Here is an 18,061-nt window from a genome sequence, read left to right as displayed (position 1 = left end):
TCCTTCATTTTAGATCTCTAAGTTTAATTGAACTGTAATAGTGATGTATTAAAAAGAAGTGAAAAGATAGTTGTTGAAAGCGACTGAGAGGAAGTGGGGGACGGAAAAGAAGGAAGCTGTGACCTGGCCATAATGCAAAGGAAAATGCCAAATACAATGATAATGATTAATTTACTGTCAAAAGTAAATGCTTGACTGTTGTCGTAATTACTTTTCCTTAAGTATTACAGAGTTAAAAATCTGTGAAGGTCTACAAGAGGTTTGTGAACTGAATAAAGCTGTTGAAAAAATGTTGTTCCTCATGCGAGAATATAGATGGTGATAGCTGAATACTCATCTGTAGGTCTCAGACCTATAGCTGACTTACTGGTATTATGTAGCATTGGTTGGAGTGGCATAAATATAAAAAGTTGCTGACTTCCTGAGAGAGGGTTTCTCAGTTGTCAGTAATGAATCATTTGTATCATAGTTAGGTCACTGCACTAGCAATCTAAAGATTCATTTCAGCTTTTTGCAACATTAAGGATTCAATGTGGAATTCACCAACTTCAGTCCATGAGCTTCGAATTTCATTTTGATTACCTCACACCCTACCCTCTAATAGTCTTGTTTGTCTGGGTTTGCGCTCAGTAGTGCTGATCTTTTTTTCTATTACCCCCTAACATTAACACTGATCATCTATATCTCCCCTCTGATGCCATTAGCATGGCCTTTTCCTTTTTCTCTAGACACCCTCACCACCTGTTTCCCTTGCACCTCCTCTCCCCCATTTGCAACAGCATAAAAAGCAGAACTTCTCAAGCTGTTTTCAGCTCAACAATAGAGTTATATTAGGCTGAAACATAAACACTATTCCTTTTTGCATAGGTGCTGCCAGACCTGATGAATTTCTTCAGCACTTTGTTTTATTTCAGATCTTTAGCATCTGCAATACATTGCTTTTAGTAGAAAGTTCCGGTGGGGCATGATTTCAGATGTCGCCGTGCACCTCTTTGAATTTAAATTCAGTTAATGAAGTCTAGATTTCGTTGGTGTCAGTTATGATGTACATAAAATTATCATGCTTTGTAAAAAAAAAACCTGTCTGGTTTGCTAATTCCTTTTTCAAATTAACCTGTTTTTCTAATCATGCTGCCCAGAGATGATACTACACTCCTCTGGTGTGGTTGGAATTTGAACCTGGTCTAGGGTAGGGACACTACCACAGTGCCACAAGAGAGTCCCTGCTCATACCTTAGGAACCGAAACCTACATTTTCACCTGGTCCAATCTACATGCACCTTCACACACTCTTATCTGTTCTCGAGGAAACTTAAGGATATGTACCAGCAGCTATATCTACACCCCATTAACAAATATAAATAACACCTCAACTTGTACTGTAAAAAGCAGAAATTAGATTAAGAGATGGATCCACCTAGCCTTACAAGGCACAAAGAACTATTTAAATCACTCATTCACAAACAACCGGATTTGTGAAGTTTACTGCTCACCTAGTTGGATTTTTCATGTTTGGCTATTGGACTTTGTAAAGTTACAGATTGTGTCAGTTTGGAAATTGTTGGGAAATTCAGCACTCAAATTTGGGGACATTGTAGCCAGTCTGTCTATTTGGAGGAAGCGGAATAACAGAAGAAATGGATGGTTAGAAACCTTGGAGCTCTGGAGAGTTGTGCAAAGACATTCCAATCCTGCCAGTGAAATCTGTAGACTTTGAGCTCAATTTTTTTGAGGAGCAATATATCAAGAGGTTGCTCTTCTCTAGAGAAGTCATCATAAACTCATGCATTCTCTTACAGTAATTACAATGCATCGCCTGTGGCAGTCTTGCCTCAGGTTATTTCCAGGCTTTGTTGCGACAGCCTCTTTTCAGTCCATGTCCGAACCAAAAAGTCATAAAAGCTTTCTTTGCCGAAGCATTACATTCCCATAGACACTAACCGTCAGATGGCTTTTTTTTAAACATGCTGTGATTGACTGTAGCAAAAGTCATTTGAGGCCAAAGTTCAGAAGAACACCAAGTTTTTGGAACATTGTCGGGATGGTCGATGTTGGAAAGATGGGGAGAAGTGTGGCTGTGGGATGATTTAAATAAAGAAGAAACATTTAAATTGTGGGTGTTAATATAACTGACAACTGATGTAATACAGTAAATGCAGGGTTATTATGTGAAGAGGATTTAGTGTGAGTTAGGGTACAGAGCTCTTAATTTTAAATTAGCTGAATTAAACGGAAAACAAAGGATAGAAAACAATTGGATCTTTGGTTTGGAGACGGATGAGAATTTTTGCATCAGATAACATGACATGGCTTGAGATGGGTGATATTACAGAGGTGGAAGTAGCAGGTCTTTGAGTTGAGGAGGATATATTCACTATTAGAAGGCCCTTCCCACTTAGCAACTTAATGTTTCCTGTATAGTGCAAGTTTTAATTTTATGCAACATATGATTGCTTAAGACATAACTTTGTGTTAGTAATAATACTGGTTCATTAAAACACTGTTAATGGCAAACAGATGGTATATTGTGGCAAAGTAAATAGATTTGACTTCATGTCTGATATATTAATGGTTCTTGTAAATCTAACCAACAGCTACTTCCTCATACCATTGATGCCTTCACCTTTGCTGCTTCTGTGCCTGTTGATATTCTTGGCCTCAATGTCTCTTTTCACTTCAAGGAGAATTCTCCTGTTTTTGATTGCTGCAATTGCCTTCCGGAATCATGATTTTCTCTTACGTGAATTTTTCCTCTCAATCTCTCTCAATTTACTGTAAAGTACAAATTGATCCCAGACTTGATTATTGCTCCTATATTTTGGGAAGCTCTTCTAACACCTATCTCACATAATTGTGATAGCAGGAAAACCTGAATGCCCGATAGGTGGTTCTCTCTGCTGCAGCTCTAACCTGTGTCTCATTGCAAGCTCTCTTACTTCCATTTTATTGATAATATATAGTTGGTGCTTCTCTGAAGTTCTCTTTCTCCTAAGCTGCAAATTTATCATCATCTGGGGTTACCTGCCGCTTGAAAAACTTAACATTGATATCAAGATTTTCACTTCATCGTCTCTGATTGTATCACATTCTTTCCCAGGATATCTTAACAGTGGTAATAAAAACAGATAAAACTGGAGAAACTCTGCAGGTCTCGCTGCAACAGTGGAGAGGGGAACAGTTACGTTTTGAGTTTGATACGACTCTTTGAGACCGTTCCATCTTAGCGTCATATTGGACTGAAAATGTGTCTGTTTCTCCCTCCTCAGATGCTGCCAGAGTTCTCCAGCACATTGTTTTTATTTCAGACATCAAGCATCTGCAGTTCTTTGCTTTTACCTTAACTGTGGAATTCCTTACTTTCCTGGGCCTTTCATTCTTCCTCCAATTTGGAATGCAAATTTGCTATCATTTGCTGTCTACGTAAAATTACCTTGTCTGCTCTTTTGAACCTTGATGATGCTCTGCACAATATAACTTGGCCTTTCATCTTTTCTTACCAATAAAAAAATAACATCTAATACAGTCTTGTTCCAAGTTTTTTTTTTGTTTTACTTTCCATTTTGGGCACTAGGATACATGGTTGTCCTTATTTAGCTAACCAGAGCCAACTTGAAACCTGTGTTTTAATAGCTGTATGTTGCCCATAGGCAAAACGACGAGGAGTATCAGGTTGGGAAAGCAGTCTCAGACAAAGGCCAACTCCACGTATAATTTTCCAGGCAGGAATTTCCTTTCGCCACAAAAAAAAGAAAGAAGATAATAATATGAAACCCAAAAAGGACATGAACAGTTCATTGGTATGTACATAAACTGTATGTAATGTATGTCCATTTGAAACAATACTTCTTTGTTAAATCGTTTCATTTATTAATTAAGAATTAATTTGTCCCAAAGTAGATATGATATTGATAATTAGTTTAAAGGAGAGCAATTACTTTTAGATTATTTCCAGGCAGAATAAAACCTGCAACTAAAATTGAGCCATTAAAAGAGAAACTACTTTTTATAGATACATTTAGATGATGCATATATGGGGCTGGAGATATTATTGCATAAAATGCATTTTGTTTTCAAAATATATAATGCCATTTTTATTATGTTTAGAGCGTTCTGCTTCCTGGTTAAAACAGTGCCTATTCCATGTTGATATTGGTTTTGTCATTTGTCTTGGAGCTCCTGAATTGTCGGAGAACATGGGTTAACAATTAATCAATTGTAAGACCGCAACATCTCATTGGGTTCTACAAGGAAGCACCCAGACTAAATTCAGTTTGTTTTGAGTTTGGTGTAAAGGAACACCTATGGCTATGGCAGTGACTACATAGAAATTACATTTTATTCAAGAAAAGAATTCATCATTCATGAAGGTTCTGATTCATGCCTTCCCACCTGAATATGTGTTTCATTCGAAAAGTGAAATTTCCCAGAGCTTGTTTCTTAAGATTCAGTACTTGATTAAAGGACACTGCTTAATCAGTCACATTATAGAATCATAAAATTATTAAGGAATTGAAGAGGGTCCTCAGTCCATCGAGTCTGTACTGCCAAAACTGCACCAAATTTACACTGTCCAACTTTCCAACACTAGACCCATATGTTGTGGCATTTCAAGTGCTCATCCAAGTGCTTCATAAAGATTAAAGTTACCCCAATCAACTGTCATGTCAAGCAGTGCAGTGCAGTGCAGACCCCCACCACCACCTGGGTGAAAGAGCTTTTCCTTAGAAAAAGGTTTTTCCTCAATCAATTGTCTTACAAATTAAAATTATCTTCTGTTCTTCTTGACCCTTTAACAAGGGGAACAGCTGCTTCCTCACCACTTTGACCATGTCCTTCACAACTTTATACACCTCAATCATGTATCCTGGCAGCTTCCCCTGCTCTAAAGAAAACAACCCAAGCTTAACCTGTCTGTCTTCATACCTAAAGCACACCATCCCAGCCAACATGCTTGTACATCACCTCTGCACCCTTTCCAGTGTAATCATATCCTCCCTATGGTATGGTGACCGAAGCTGCACATAGCCCTCCAGCTGTGGCCTAACCAGAGTTCTCTACAGCTCCAACATAACCTCTCCACTCTTAATATCTGTGCCTCAGCAGACAAAGGCAAGTGGTCCTGTATGCCACTTTAACTACTGTATTAACCTGCTCTACCATCTTTGATATTTTTGGACAAGTGCTCAAAGATCTCTCTGTTCCTTGGAACTTCATAGAACATTGAACATACAGGCCCTTCGGTCCACCAAGTCTGTGCCGACAAAGATGCCATATCCAGCCGAGCACTGAGGAAGGAGGGAGATTTTCCATTGTGATGTGCTTCATAACTATACTGGGTCCAGTGGCCTAGCGCAGCGAATAACTAAGGGTGTAGGGCGACCTCCAAACTGAATAGTAAGACAGAGGGCTCTAATGAGGAGGGAAATTTGGAAAGTTAACAGATAAAAGATAGGCAATTCAGCTGGCTATATTTTTAAAGATCTGACATCCAACAGGAAGGGAAAATGCATGCAACCATAAGAATGGGCCAGAGTTGAGAAATACATCGGCCGTGATCAAATGCTGGAGAAGAGAAAATGGGCTGAATGGCCTAATTCTACTGTGATGTTCTATTGTCTTATCTTAAAGTACGATTGAGGTTGGGTAGAGTTGTAAAAAGACAAATTAAAAGAATCGTTGTTTGAACGCACACATTTGTAACAAGACCGCACAAATGGATGGCATAAATAAAAGGGGCAAAGCCATTACAGAATCACTGTTATTAGGTAACTAAGGCTGAGAGTTTTCAGGGGTACTTGATATTTTTGAAAGAAAAGAAATAAAAATGAAAAAAAGTGTGTGGAGAATGGTCACTGTTACTAAAGGCTGAGATCAGTATAGCATTGAGAAATGAACTGGGCCCAGAAGAAAAAGATGTAGCATCATATTGGGTGGAGACAATAAGGGAAAGAACTCATTGACAAAATTAGTCCATATGCTCTTTAACAGTAACTAAGTTAACAGTAGGATAGAGTATAAATAATTTCAAAATTGCCCATTTATCAAAGTGGAATGCATGGATTATTTCAATTTGCAGCTTTTAATTCTGAGAGTCAAAACCATGTTTCTCCAAAATTTTTCCTCGAGGTCATAAGACCATGCCTCCATTTCACAATGTTGGAAATTAGCTCCTTTAATAGGACCAGACTTGTATGTGACCCTTTCTCTCCCCAGTCCTCTCAAAAATGGTCAAGGGGGTAGGAACCTGACATGGGATTTCTGAACATGAGCCTTGTGGCTATGTATGAAGCAGCATTGTTTCTAATCCCCTCCAACAAGAGGGAAATTTCTGGCCTCGTATTCTGTCCTTAAGTCAAGTTGAAATCTTCGACCAGGATATCCTCTACCTGAGTTACAGTGAAGCCTTGAAATATGGCTAAATCCACTGGCCTACCAACTTGAATAAACCTGTTTGTGATGCAGTTGCGAAATACCTGTTTTCCCACATACTTAAGTTCATTAAAAATTCTTACATATAATCCAATTTTGGGAAGTTAGCTCACTCCATCCTACAAGAAAATTTACAGTCACATTTCAGAATCTCAACCTTCTATCAGATTCTTCAAAGAATCCTGGCTTTAATTCTCGTCATCTATTATATTAAGTTATCAGAATTACTTGCAATCAAAAATGATGGCTTTTGCTAATAGATTTTCTAGATGCCACATTTGAGACTCAATAGAGATACTTTCCTTGGAATTTCCTGATAAATTTTTTTTGTCAATGTTCATAGCTGGTGGAAGTCAGGTTTGAACAATTACACCAAAACATTTTTTAGCTTCGTACTATAAAAAAATTGGTTGCATCTTTGAACTGTTTCCAACTAAAATGGCTGCAGGTGATATTTGGATGGTTTGATAGATTGTCACTAATGTTCCATTTATTTCTTTTGGAGCAGTCAGAAAATATTTAGCAGGTATCCCTGGTGGAGTTACTTATAATTTTTTGTTGTCATGGATCTTTTCACTAAATTCGTGATAGTGAAAAGAAAATTTGCAAAACATATCACTGGCATCCCAGTGTAAACTAAAAAAGAGTGACTGTTCAAGCCTTGTAGGAAGCAACTCAGAGTTGCTGTTATCTTGGTAGATTAGAAGCAATTCAGTTAGACCCCTGCAACATCCTTTTCCGGTAGATTTGCAATTGTTTTCACTTAAACAGCTTATCCAATTCACTTCTGAAAGTCACAATTATATCCCCTTTCACTACACTCTCAGGTCCTTGCTGCATCAGAAGAATTTCCTCCTGCCATCGTCATTTGCTAATCATCTTAAATTGATATCCTCCAGCTCCCAACTCTTCAATCAATTGGAACAGTTTCACTCTATCCACTCTCTCTGGATTCTTCATGATTTTGACCACATCTGTTAAATCTTTCACTAACATTTTATGAAGAGATCAACTCTACTTTCTTCAAGTTTTCTACATAAACTGAAGTCAATGATCCTTTCTCATAAACCTTTTTGGCACTGTTTCTAAAGACTTCACATTGTTTCTGAAGTACAGAGTCCAGAATTGGACAGAGTATTCTGTTAAGGCTGAACAGTGTTTTTATAAAAGTTTATCATAATTTCCATATGTTTGTACTCTATGCCACTACTTATATAACCCAGGATTACATAATTCATTTAAACCATTTTGTCAGCCTGCCTTGCCACCTTCAACTATTTTAGCAGACATACCTCCAGGTCGCTCTGTTCTTGGATCCTTTTGGAATTGTTGTATTTATAATTACCTTCCATATTCTTCCTACCTAAATGCATCACTCACTCTTCCTGTTTGTCTGACATATGTCAATTACATTTTCTTGAAATCTATCATTGCTTTCCTCATAGTTCACAGCACTTTCAAAATGTTTTGTCCTCTACGAATTTTAAAGTAGTGTCCAGTATGCCCTAATCATGGTTGTCTATATATTTTAAGAAAAGCAGTAGACCCAGTACTGACTCTTGGGAAGCTACTGTATACCCTCCTCTCATCTAAAAAACACTGTTGTTCACCATAACCACCTGCTTCCTGTTATTAAGCTAATTCATATCCATATTGCCATCAATCATTTAATTTTATTAGTTTCACCTTTGCTGCCAAAGCCTATTATATTAAAAGCTTTCAAATTTATTTTGGAAGTTTATTTCTAAGACATCAACCACTTTACCCTCATCAACCCTCTCTCTGTTTTCTCATCAAACAACTCATTAGCTAACATTTCAATGGTACAGGTTTTCCATTTCCTTCCCTTCTCCCAGCTCCCAAGCAGCGTTGAAACCAGAGATCAGCGTCAGCTTCACTGCTATCTCCTCTTCCAGAGTGGCAGGGACCAGATAGGTGTAGATTCCCTTTTACTCAATTCTACTCTAAAACAACCATTACCTTAAATAAAGCCCATGTCTCCCAGCGGGCTTCCCTACCATGCAACTAGTGGACACTGGTCCATGGCAGGGGAGAAATCAAACCTTCAAAATAAACTATGACTCTAGGACATGGTGACACAGTCACAAAGCAGATTTATAATCAATACAAGGAAATTCTTTAGACAGGAATTACCACATGAACATATGAAATAATCTTCTAGGCAGGGTAGTGGAAGCTAAATGTTAGAATATTTTAAGAAACAGACAATATTTTGAGAGACAGTCTGGTACCTGTGGTTGAACAAACCAAGATGGGTGAAATGACCAATCTTGTGTTTGTAACGTTGCATCTAGAAATAGTGTTTCATTTTTTATTTCCTTTTTGAAGTGTTCAGATTTGGTGATAGAGAGATGGAAAATCTGTGGAGTCCATGAATATTAATTGTGACATTTTTTTCTGCATCTTGAGAATACCTTTATGATCAGATTTTTCACTTGCAAAAGAAGTAAATGGTTGTCTTGTCTTTATGCTATGATTAGTTACAAACATAATTGTCTCCAATACTGACATTAACTCCCATTATTTAGATATGTTCACGCCAAACGTATGAGGATAATTATCCTGACAGATTCTGCATAGGAAAATTTGTCTCCAAGGGTGTTGGAATGTGCCTACTGGATCAACCTGGGTTTACGTTTCTCTTGGTGGAATAGATTTCTTGAGGTAGTAATGGAAATTCTGTGTTTCTCGAACTACGAATTGTACAGGAATACCAACTTCGGGATGCTGCTGTGAAGTGTGAAGAGGATGTTTGGTAGCACATTGTGCAGTAGATATGCAACTGCACAACAAATATTATTTCTTTTAAATTAGCACATGTACTTTAAAAGTCTTCCAGGTAAATTGGATATGTGTTTATGAAAACCGTGAGCTAAAGTAAACAATAATGTGGAGTGTAAGTTATTTCTCAAATTTCATAACGTGTATGATTAAATACGATCACAAGCAAATTGTTAAAACTTCTTCCAGGGATACCTTTTATGAAGAGACACAGCAAAGGAATCCATAAAATGCCAAGAGAGGATATACTTTCTTCTGCCATTTGTGTAGTGATAAATATTCTATCACATTCATTGCTGAAGAAATCTTCATTTTATGTTCGAGATTGTTTCTTTACTAAATTGACTTGTGCATATTTTAGGTTTTCCAAATATATTTTCTACAAAGGTGCTTTTGCTAGACACAGACGATAGAGAGACACCAAGTTAAAATTAATGTTGATCTTATATTGCAGTGTCCATTCATAGGTACCTCTTCATGATGTTATTATGTTGCAAGTGAATGCAAATAAGCAGAGTTTATCTGACCACGTTTATATGTTGGATTGCTATGACTACTTTTTAATTGTTAATGTTAAACAAAAATAAATCTTTCAATTATATTGGTGTGATTGTATGCATTCCATGTTTTGGTGTTTGCTTGCCAAATAATTGAAATAAAAGTCAAGAATATAAATTGGGTTTTTAAATCCACTTTATCAAGTGGTAATTACTTTTTTTCAGCTAGAGTTATGAGAGGTAGTCTCTAGTAGAGACAAGGGTTTGTCTCTTGTGAAGGCAGTGCACATCAGAGAACAAGCAAATTATCTACCTTCTACTGAGTGATAATGGGAACTGCAGATGCTGGAGAATCCAAGATAATAAAATGTGAGGCTGGATGAACACAGCAGGCCCAGCAGCATCTCACGTGCACAAAAGCTGACGTTTCGGGCCTAGACCCTTCATCAGAGAGGGGGATGGGGTGAGGGAACTGGAATAAATGGGGAGAGAGGGGGAGGCGGACCAAAGATGGAGAGAAAAGAAGATAGATGGAGAGGAGAGTATAGGTAGGGAGGGGATAGGTCAGTCCAGGGAACACGGACAGGTCAAGGAGGCGGGATGAGGTTGGTAGGTAGGAGATGGACATGTGGCTTGGGGTGGGAGGAAGGGATGGGTGAGAGGAAGAACAGGTTAGGGAGGCAGAGACAGGTTGGACTGGTTTTGGGATGCAGTGGGTGGAGGGGAAGAGCTGGGCTGGTTGTGTGGTACAGTGGGGGGAGGGGACGAACTGGACTGGTTTTTCCCAAAACCAACCCAGTTCGACCCTCCCCCCACTGCACCACACAACCAGCCCAGCTCTTCCCCTCCCCCTCTCTCCCTATTTATTCCAGAACCCTCACCCCATCCCCCTCTCTGAAGGATCTCGGCCCGAAACGTCAGCTTTTATGCTCCTGAGATGCTGCTGGGCCTGCTGTGTTCATCCAGCCTCACATTTTATTATCTACCTTCTACTTTCTGCATTTAGCTTAACTTGAAATATTAAATAAGTGAAAGAAAGACCATCAGATCCATTCATGAACACTTGTTTAGATGTTGTATTTTTTGACCGAATTTTCTATACCCAGAGGTGGCAAGCCTGGGAGTGGTAAAGACACCTGATTAGGTGGAATGGTTGCATACTCAAAACCTCCTGTGTTTGTCACAATTATGTTTGATGGGGCAGCCACCAATTATGGTCCTTAATTGGCCAGTGATGAACCACTACCAGACATGAGCCTGTTATTACAGGGTATAACCCAGTCAGCAGTCACAGGTTGTAGTCCAACAGGTTTATTTGAAATCACAAGCATTTGGAGCGCTGCTCCTTCATCAGGTGACATCATGACAGGCCTGTCATGGCAGGCAATGCAGCAGTCACAAAAACTACAATCCTACAGACAGCTTGATACCTGTAATCAGTACCAGACTGGAAGCTGGTTCGAGGTTATCCATTGGGACCCATTCTGTGTTTTTGACAACTCTGCACCTCCTTTTCCTGAGACCCACAACCTGAGAAACCCTCATCACTCTCGCATCACTTACCTTTGTTTTGGGTTCACCATGATCCTCGAATTTGGAGGTTCTCTTCCACCAGCAGCTATGGCTTTCTGTGATGCTGCAGAGAGCAAATCCTGTGGCTGGCAGCACTCTTTTTGGACAACACCTCCTGCCCCTTTATGCCTTCGATCCAGACAAGGGCTTATTGACAGGGCACTGCTGTCTATTTAGGTCTCTCGCTGGCTTTTCATTTGGTACGCATGACTCCTGACAAGAGGATTCAGCTAGTTCTGTATCACCCTCTTCAGTTATTATGCTACTTGTGAAAAAGGTTTTTTTTAAAAAAGTGATGAATTTCAGTTTACATTCAAGAAAAAAATTATGGAAAAGAAACAAATTATATAGGCTGATAGGTCATAGAGTCATACAGGGTGGAAATAGATCCTTCAATCAAACACATTCATGCTGATCAAGTTTCCCAAACTAAACTAATCCTACTTGTCTGCATTTGGCTCATATCTCTCTAAACCTTTCCTTTTCATGTACCTATCCAAATGTCTTTTAAATTTGTAACTGTACCTACACCTACCGCTTCCTCTAGCAGTTCATTCCACAACTGAACCATCCTCTGTGTGGAAAAAGTTGCCTGTCAGGTCCCTATTAAATCCTTTCTCTTTAAAAATATGGCCCCTAGTTTTGAACTCACCCAACAAAGGGAAAAGACCTTTGCTATTCATCTTGTTTATGCCCCTCATGATCTTTTAAACTGCTTTAAGGTCACCCTCAACCTCCTAGGCTGCAGTGGAAAAAAATACCAGACTGTCTAGCCTTTCCTTATAACTCAAACTGTCTAGTCCTGCAACATCCTGGTAAATCTTGTCTGAACCCTCTTTAATTTAATAATATCCTTCCTATAGCAGGGCAACCAGAACTGTCCACCGTACTCCAAAAGTGGCCTCTTCAATGTTCTGTATACCCTCAATATGATGTCCCAACTCCCCTACTCAGTGGTCTGAATAGTGAAGGCAAATATGCTTTCTTAATGGCCCTGTCTATCTGTGACACCACTTTAAAAGAACTATTGTACCTGAACCGCTAAGTCTTTCTGTTTAACACTACCCAGGGCTCTACTTTTAACAATATGAGACCTGCCCTTGTCCATTTTAACAAAAAGCAAAATGTTGCATTTGTCCAAATTAAATTCCATCTGCCAATCTTCAGCCCAATTGATCAAGGTCCCTTTTGTAAACTTAGATAATCTTCTTCACTGACCACTATAAAACCAATATTGATGTTATCCATAAACTTACTAACCATGCCTCCTTAAATTCTCATTCAAATCATTTATGTAAATGACAACAACAGGGGACCTAGCACTGATTCCTGAGGAATACGTTTGGTCACAGGCCTCCAGTCCAAAAAACAAACCTCCACCACCACCCTCTCTGTCCTGCTTTCAAGCCAATTTTGTATCTATAATAGAATAGAATAGCCTTTACTGTCATCTATATTCAATGAGCATAGTGATAAGTTTATACATTGCCAATTACAGTGCCAACTTGGATACAAAGAAATTTATGCACAGCTTCTTTAGTTACAATATTTTAGACAATACAGAAATTAAATGTCCAGCATTATGGAAAAGAGTTCAGTACAGCAGACCACGCTGGCATGAAGCTTCCAGTCCGCACAACGGCCATGGTGTCATACCATGCCAGCAACATGACATGCCGTGAGGCAGCTGTGCCAGTCTGGGGGGCTGTCACACCATGCCAGGAAGCCGGGAGGTTTCCACACTGGGAGGCCGTCACACCGTGCCGGGAGGCCAGGAGGTTTCCACACTGGGGGGCCACCATGCCAGGCCGAGAGGCCCTTATGGGAAGCTGGGAGGTTTCCACACCGGGAGGCTGTCATGTCAGGCTGGGAGATTTCCACACTGAGAGGAGGATGCTGTGCCAGGCCAGGAGGCCCTTATGGGAGGCTGGCAAGTTTCCACACTGGGAGGCCCTTATGGAAGGCTGGGAGGTATCCACACAGGGAGGCCGTCATGCCATACCGGGAGTGGTGACCAGAGGCCAGGAGTTGTCATCGAAGGCTGGAAGTCAAAGGGGAAAATAAAGGAGGAGAAGAAAAACAATAAGAGGAAGAAAAAGAATTAAAAAAAAGAGAGCAGAGTGGCCGAGCGCTCCAGCTGGAATGCCCTACTCCGCCGCTATCTAATTGGCGAGCTCTTCCTGAATCCCATGTGGTCTTCACGTATCAGTCTACCATGCAGAATCTTGTCAAAGGCTCTATTAATGTCCACGTAGATGGGTGTCTACTGCTTTGCCCTCATCAATCGTTTCGGGTACATATTCAATAAACTCAATCAACTTTGTGAGACATGATTTCCCATGCATAAAGCCACGCTGACCATCCCTAATCTGTCCTCGCCTCTCCAAGTACACGTAAATCCTATCTCTCAGATCCCTCAACGACTTACCCACCATTGATATTAGACTCACTGGTCTGTAGTTCCTAGGCTTCTCATACAGCCTTTCTTAAATGAAGGCACAACATCAGCCACCCTCCAGTCCTGCAACACCTCACCCATGGCTGTAGATGATTCAAGTATCTCTGCTAGAGGCTCCGCAATTTATTTCCTAACTTGCCACAACGTCATGCGATACGTTTGATCAGGTTCAGTTTTATCCACCTCCAGCACCTTCTCCTCTGTCATGTGGACTGGGATGGAAAGAAGTGTAGGAAAATAAAAGTGGGCACAACAACCCTTTTCTGCTAAGTAGAATAAAAAAAACTGTAGTTAGAGAGTCCTAGAGATACACAGCACAGAAACTGATACTTAGGTCCAACTCATCAATGCTAACCAGATATCCTAAATAAATCTAGCCCCATTTGCCAGCATTTGGCACATAGCCCTCCAAACCCTTCCTTTCATATTCCCATCCAGATGTCTTTTGAACATTGCAATTAGATCACCCTCCACTACTTCTTCTGGCATCTCATTCCATATAAGCACCACCCTGAGGTCCCTTTTAAATCTTTCCCCAATCACCTTAATCCTATACCCTCTAGTTTTGGACTCCCACCCTGGAGAAAAGACCTTGTCTATTTACCCTTCCTATACTCCTCATAATTTTGTAAATCTCTACAAAGTCACCCCTCATCCTCCAATGCTCCAGAGAAAATAGCCCCAGTCTATTCAACCTATTTCTATGGCTCGAACCCTCCAATTCCTGGCAACATCCTTGGAAATCGTTTTCTGAATCCTTTTAAGTTCATTCTTCCTATAGCAGAGAGATCAGAATTGCATGCAGTATTCCAATAGTGGCCAAACAAATATCCCGTACAGCCACAACATGACCTCCCAACTCCTATACTCGAGTGCACTGACCAATAAAGGCAAGCATACCAATTGCCACCTTTGCTGGCCTATCTACCTGTGACTCTACTTCCAAGGAACTATGACCCTGCACTCCAAGGTCTCTTTGTTCAGCAACATTCTCCAGGACCTTACCATTAAGTGTATAACTCCTCCCCTATTTTGCTGTACCAAAATGCAGCACCTCACATTTATCTAAATTAAACTCCATGTGCCACTTCTTGGCCCATTGAACTAGCTGATCAAGATCCTGTAATTATTAAATGTTTTGGATGTAATAATTCACTTGTATCAGGATTTACAGCAAGCAGTAGTGTGAATGATGATTGTCTCCTTTAAGGAATGTCAGTAAAGGGAGCAATCTTTAAATGCTGTCAAATAGTATTGCAATACTTCATTCACATTACAAAGCTTGAAACCAGACTTACTATCTATGACATTTGGGATGATCCTACTTGAGTTATGTTTAGAAATATGCAAAATGTAAGAAATCACTGTTAATAATATTTTTTATTGAAATTAATGATGACTTAAGTGCCAATGACTTTCTCTTCTTTTGAGGTTTTACTTCCACATGTATTTTCAGATGGGAAAATAGATAAGCAAGATGCATTCAAAATTTTATGCATGTGTCCTTCAAGCAAGAAATTTTATCTTCTAGGGGCAAACAATAGGCAAATTCATGTGTGGAGGTCAATTTGCCTTGCAGAAACTTCTTTGTAAAATTTAATGCTGCCAATTCCTGAAATGTTTTTGATAATATTGCTAAAAGCTTGGCTTGTTTCATGAAGAGCAAAACCATCAGAAGAACTAATTTGCAAAATCTTAGAGTGCAAGTCTTGTTAGTGATGAACATATAATGGAGATAGTACATTTCACCAAAGAATAAGTATGTCGCTTGTGGCTTGGCAGAGAGATTCTTTTCAATTAACTGTCCTTGGGATATAGGCAATGCTGATATTAAGAATATAAGAACAGGAGCCAGCCATAAAGCCCATCAGATGTGCTCCTGCTATTCGATGTGATAGTGGTTGATCGTACAGACTTTTATCCATCCCAGTGTCATGTTTCATCTTGAAAAGTTGATGGTGAGCATTCTCTTAAATCATATTTGTTCTTGTCAAAATATGATGCCACTTTGGTGTTACATGGTGAATTTTGGTGTTTTGCTGTTATTGTATGTTCTAATTAGAATGTAGTGTCACTTCAAGGAAAACCTAGAGGTGTTAGTGTTCAAATAACATTCCTGCTGTGGTCCTTCTTGGAGAGAAAACTGCTCCTTCAGTAGACCAGGTAACATTGTGGAAGTGATGCACTGAAAAATGAATGAACTCAGTGATAGTCTTGCTAATTAGGTAAACAGATTCAGTCTTGGATGCTTTTGAATTCCTTGAATATTGTTACACCCATTCAGCCCTTTTCTAACAGAGAAAGCACCACAATGCAGTGAAAAGTGTTGCAAAATATCCTGTGACCCGTTGCTACCACCTTTTCTGCTACGATTTATATGGCTGTGAATCATATTCAAAATGATGGGGTTGACACTTGGATTGGGATGAGGGTTTGGTAGGATGGTGGGCGACCTACATTTGGAAAAAAATCTAGCCAACTGCTTCCTTGATTGACCGGGACATTGGTTTGAAAATGAAATGAGCACCTGCTGCTGTTTCCTTCCTAGAGAGCAGTCTGTTATTTAGAAAGGTTGCAGCCACCATCATACGCTTGGCTGGGTTGAAACTCTCAATAGGTTTTGGCAACGTAGGTTCCATTCATTAGGGAATGACTGAAGAAGTTGTAATAACACAGTTCCTTTAAGGTTTTTGCTTTATTGACAAAAGCTGATAGGACTATATTTTGGATGTGAGTTTGCTTGCTGAGCTGGAAGGTTAGTTTTCAGACGTTTCGTCACCATTCTAGATAACATCATCAGTGAGCCTCCGATGAAACGCTGGTGTTACGTCCCGCTTTCTATTTATCTGTTTAGGTTTCCTTGGGTTGGTGATGTCATTTCATGCGTTGGTGATGTCATTTCCTGTTCTTTTTCTCAGAGGATGGTAGATGAGCTCCAAATCAATGTGTTTGTTGATGGAGTTCCGGTTGGAATGCCATGCTTCTAGGAATTCTCGTGCGTGTCTCTGTTTGGCTTGTCCTAGGATGGATGTGGCTTCGAGAAATGATCAATGATGCCCACAACAGACTCCATAAATACAACCGGGAAATTTCGCGCCAAAAAACTTTACTCACTAACGTGACAGACCATGAATGGACAGACACAGTACAACGAGCCATAGACATCAGACAACGGCAAACACAGAAAGCAAAAAACTAGACCTGCAGAAAAAACTAGACAAACTCACACAAAATAACAACACAGGCAACACAGAAGCATGGATAAAAAACTTATCTGACCGACCATTAACAGACGCTGAAAAAGCCGTCTTAGTAAGAGGATTAAATTACAACTTCCGGGATGTGGACAAGAAAGATTTCTTCGCAGCGTTAGAGACAACACTGAAAGACAACAAACTCACAGAAGAAACCCAGCAAACCATCAGACAGACAGTCGCACCAACATTAAGCAGGAAAAAGGAAGAAAACACACTCAATACACAAGAAAGGAAAGCCCTAAAAGGACTCAAAAAAGACAAAAACATCGTTATCCTACCTGCAGACAAAGGACGCTTGACAGTCATTTTAAACCGAACAGACTACATTGAGAAAGCAAATGCACTGCTTGAAGATACCGACACTTACCAACAGGTGGCGATAGACCCGACCCCACAACTGGAGAACGGAATCACAGCCTTACTCAAAAAACTTCGAAAATCTGGAGAATTAAACAGGACAGACTTCCAAAGAATGAAACCAGATGGATCCAACACACCACGCTTCTACGGACTACCAAAAATTCACAAACCAGGAGCCCCCCTCAGACCCATAGTGTCGCTACCTGGAACACCAACCTACAGATTAGCCAAGGAATTACACCAAAGACTAAAACACCTAGTCGAAGACTCACGCCACTTCATTCGCTCCACCCAAGAACTCCTGAACACCATCAAAGACACCAAGATAGAAGAGGATGAAATAATGGTCTCCTTTGACGTAACAGCCCTGTTCACATCCATCATCATCAACCTGGCCAAAGAAACACTGACTATACTATTAGAAGAACTGAAGACACATACACCAGACACCACCAACCTCATCAGCAAGGACAACATCATCAAGCTAGTGGACCTATGCCTCACCACCCACTTCACTTTCAATAACAAAACCTACAGACAAACCAACGGTACACCCATGGGATCTCCGATATCAGGGTTCTTAGCAGAGGCAGTAATGCAGAGACTCGAACAAACAGCTCTGCCAATCATCCAACCCAAACTTTGGGTCCACTACGTGGCTGACACCTTTGTCATCACTAAACAAA

General features: G+C 39.9%; 1 protein-coding gene across 5 annotated transcripts in view; it reads left to right on the top strand.

The window, feature by feature from the left end:
* Window positions 1–18,061, top strand: part of dnmt3bb.1 (DNA (cytosine-5-)-methyltransferase 3 beta, duplicate b.1) — a 284,103-nt gene that overhangs the window by 92,540 nt on the left and 173,502 nt on the right. For 4 of the 5 annotated variants that reach the window (XM_059652780.1, XM_059652778.1, XM_059652781.1 and 1 more), the window contains exon 5: window positions 3,648–3,797. The exons of the other annotated variant lie outside the window; for it this stretch is intronic. In XM_059652780.1, coding sequence (XP_059508763.1) covers window positions 3,648–3,797 — 150 coding nt within the window. The remainder of the gene's footprint in view (window positions 1–3,647; window positions 3,798–18,061) is intronic. 5 annotated transcript variants of the gene reach the window in all.

Source organism: Stegostoma tigrinum, chromosome 19, assembly GCF_030684315.1.
Source record: "Stegostoma tigrinum isolate sSteTig4 chromosome 19, sSteTig4.hap1, whole genome shotgun sequence".
In the NCBI taxonomy this organism is placed as follows: domain Eukaryota; kingdom Metazoa; phylum Chordata; class Chondrichthyes; order Orectolobiformes; family Stegostomatidae; genus Stegostoma; species Stegostoma tigrinum.
This window is presented reverse-complemented; position numbering and strand designations above follow the sequence as displayed.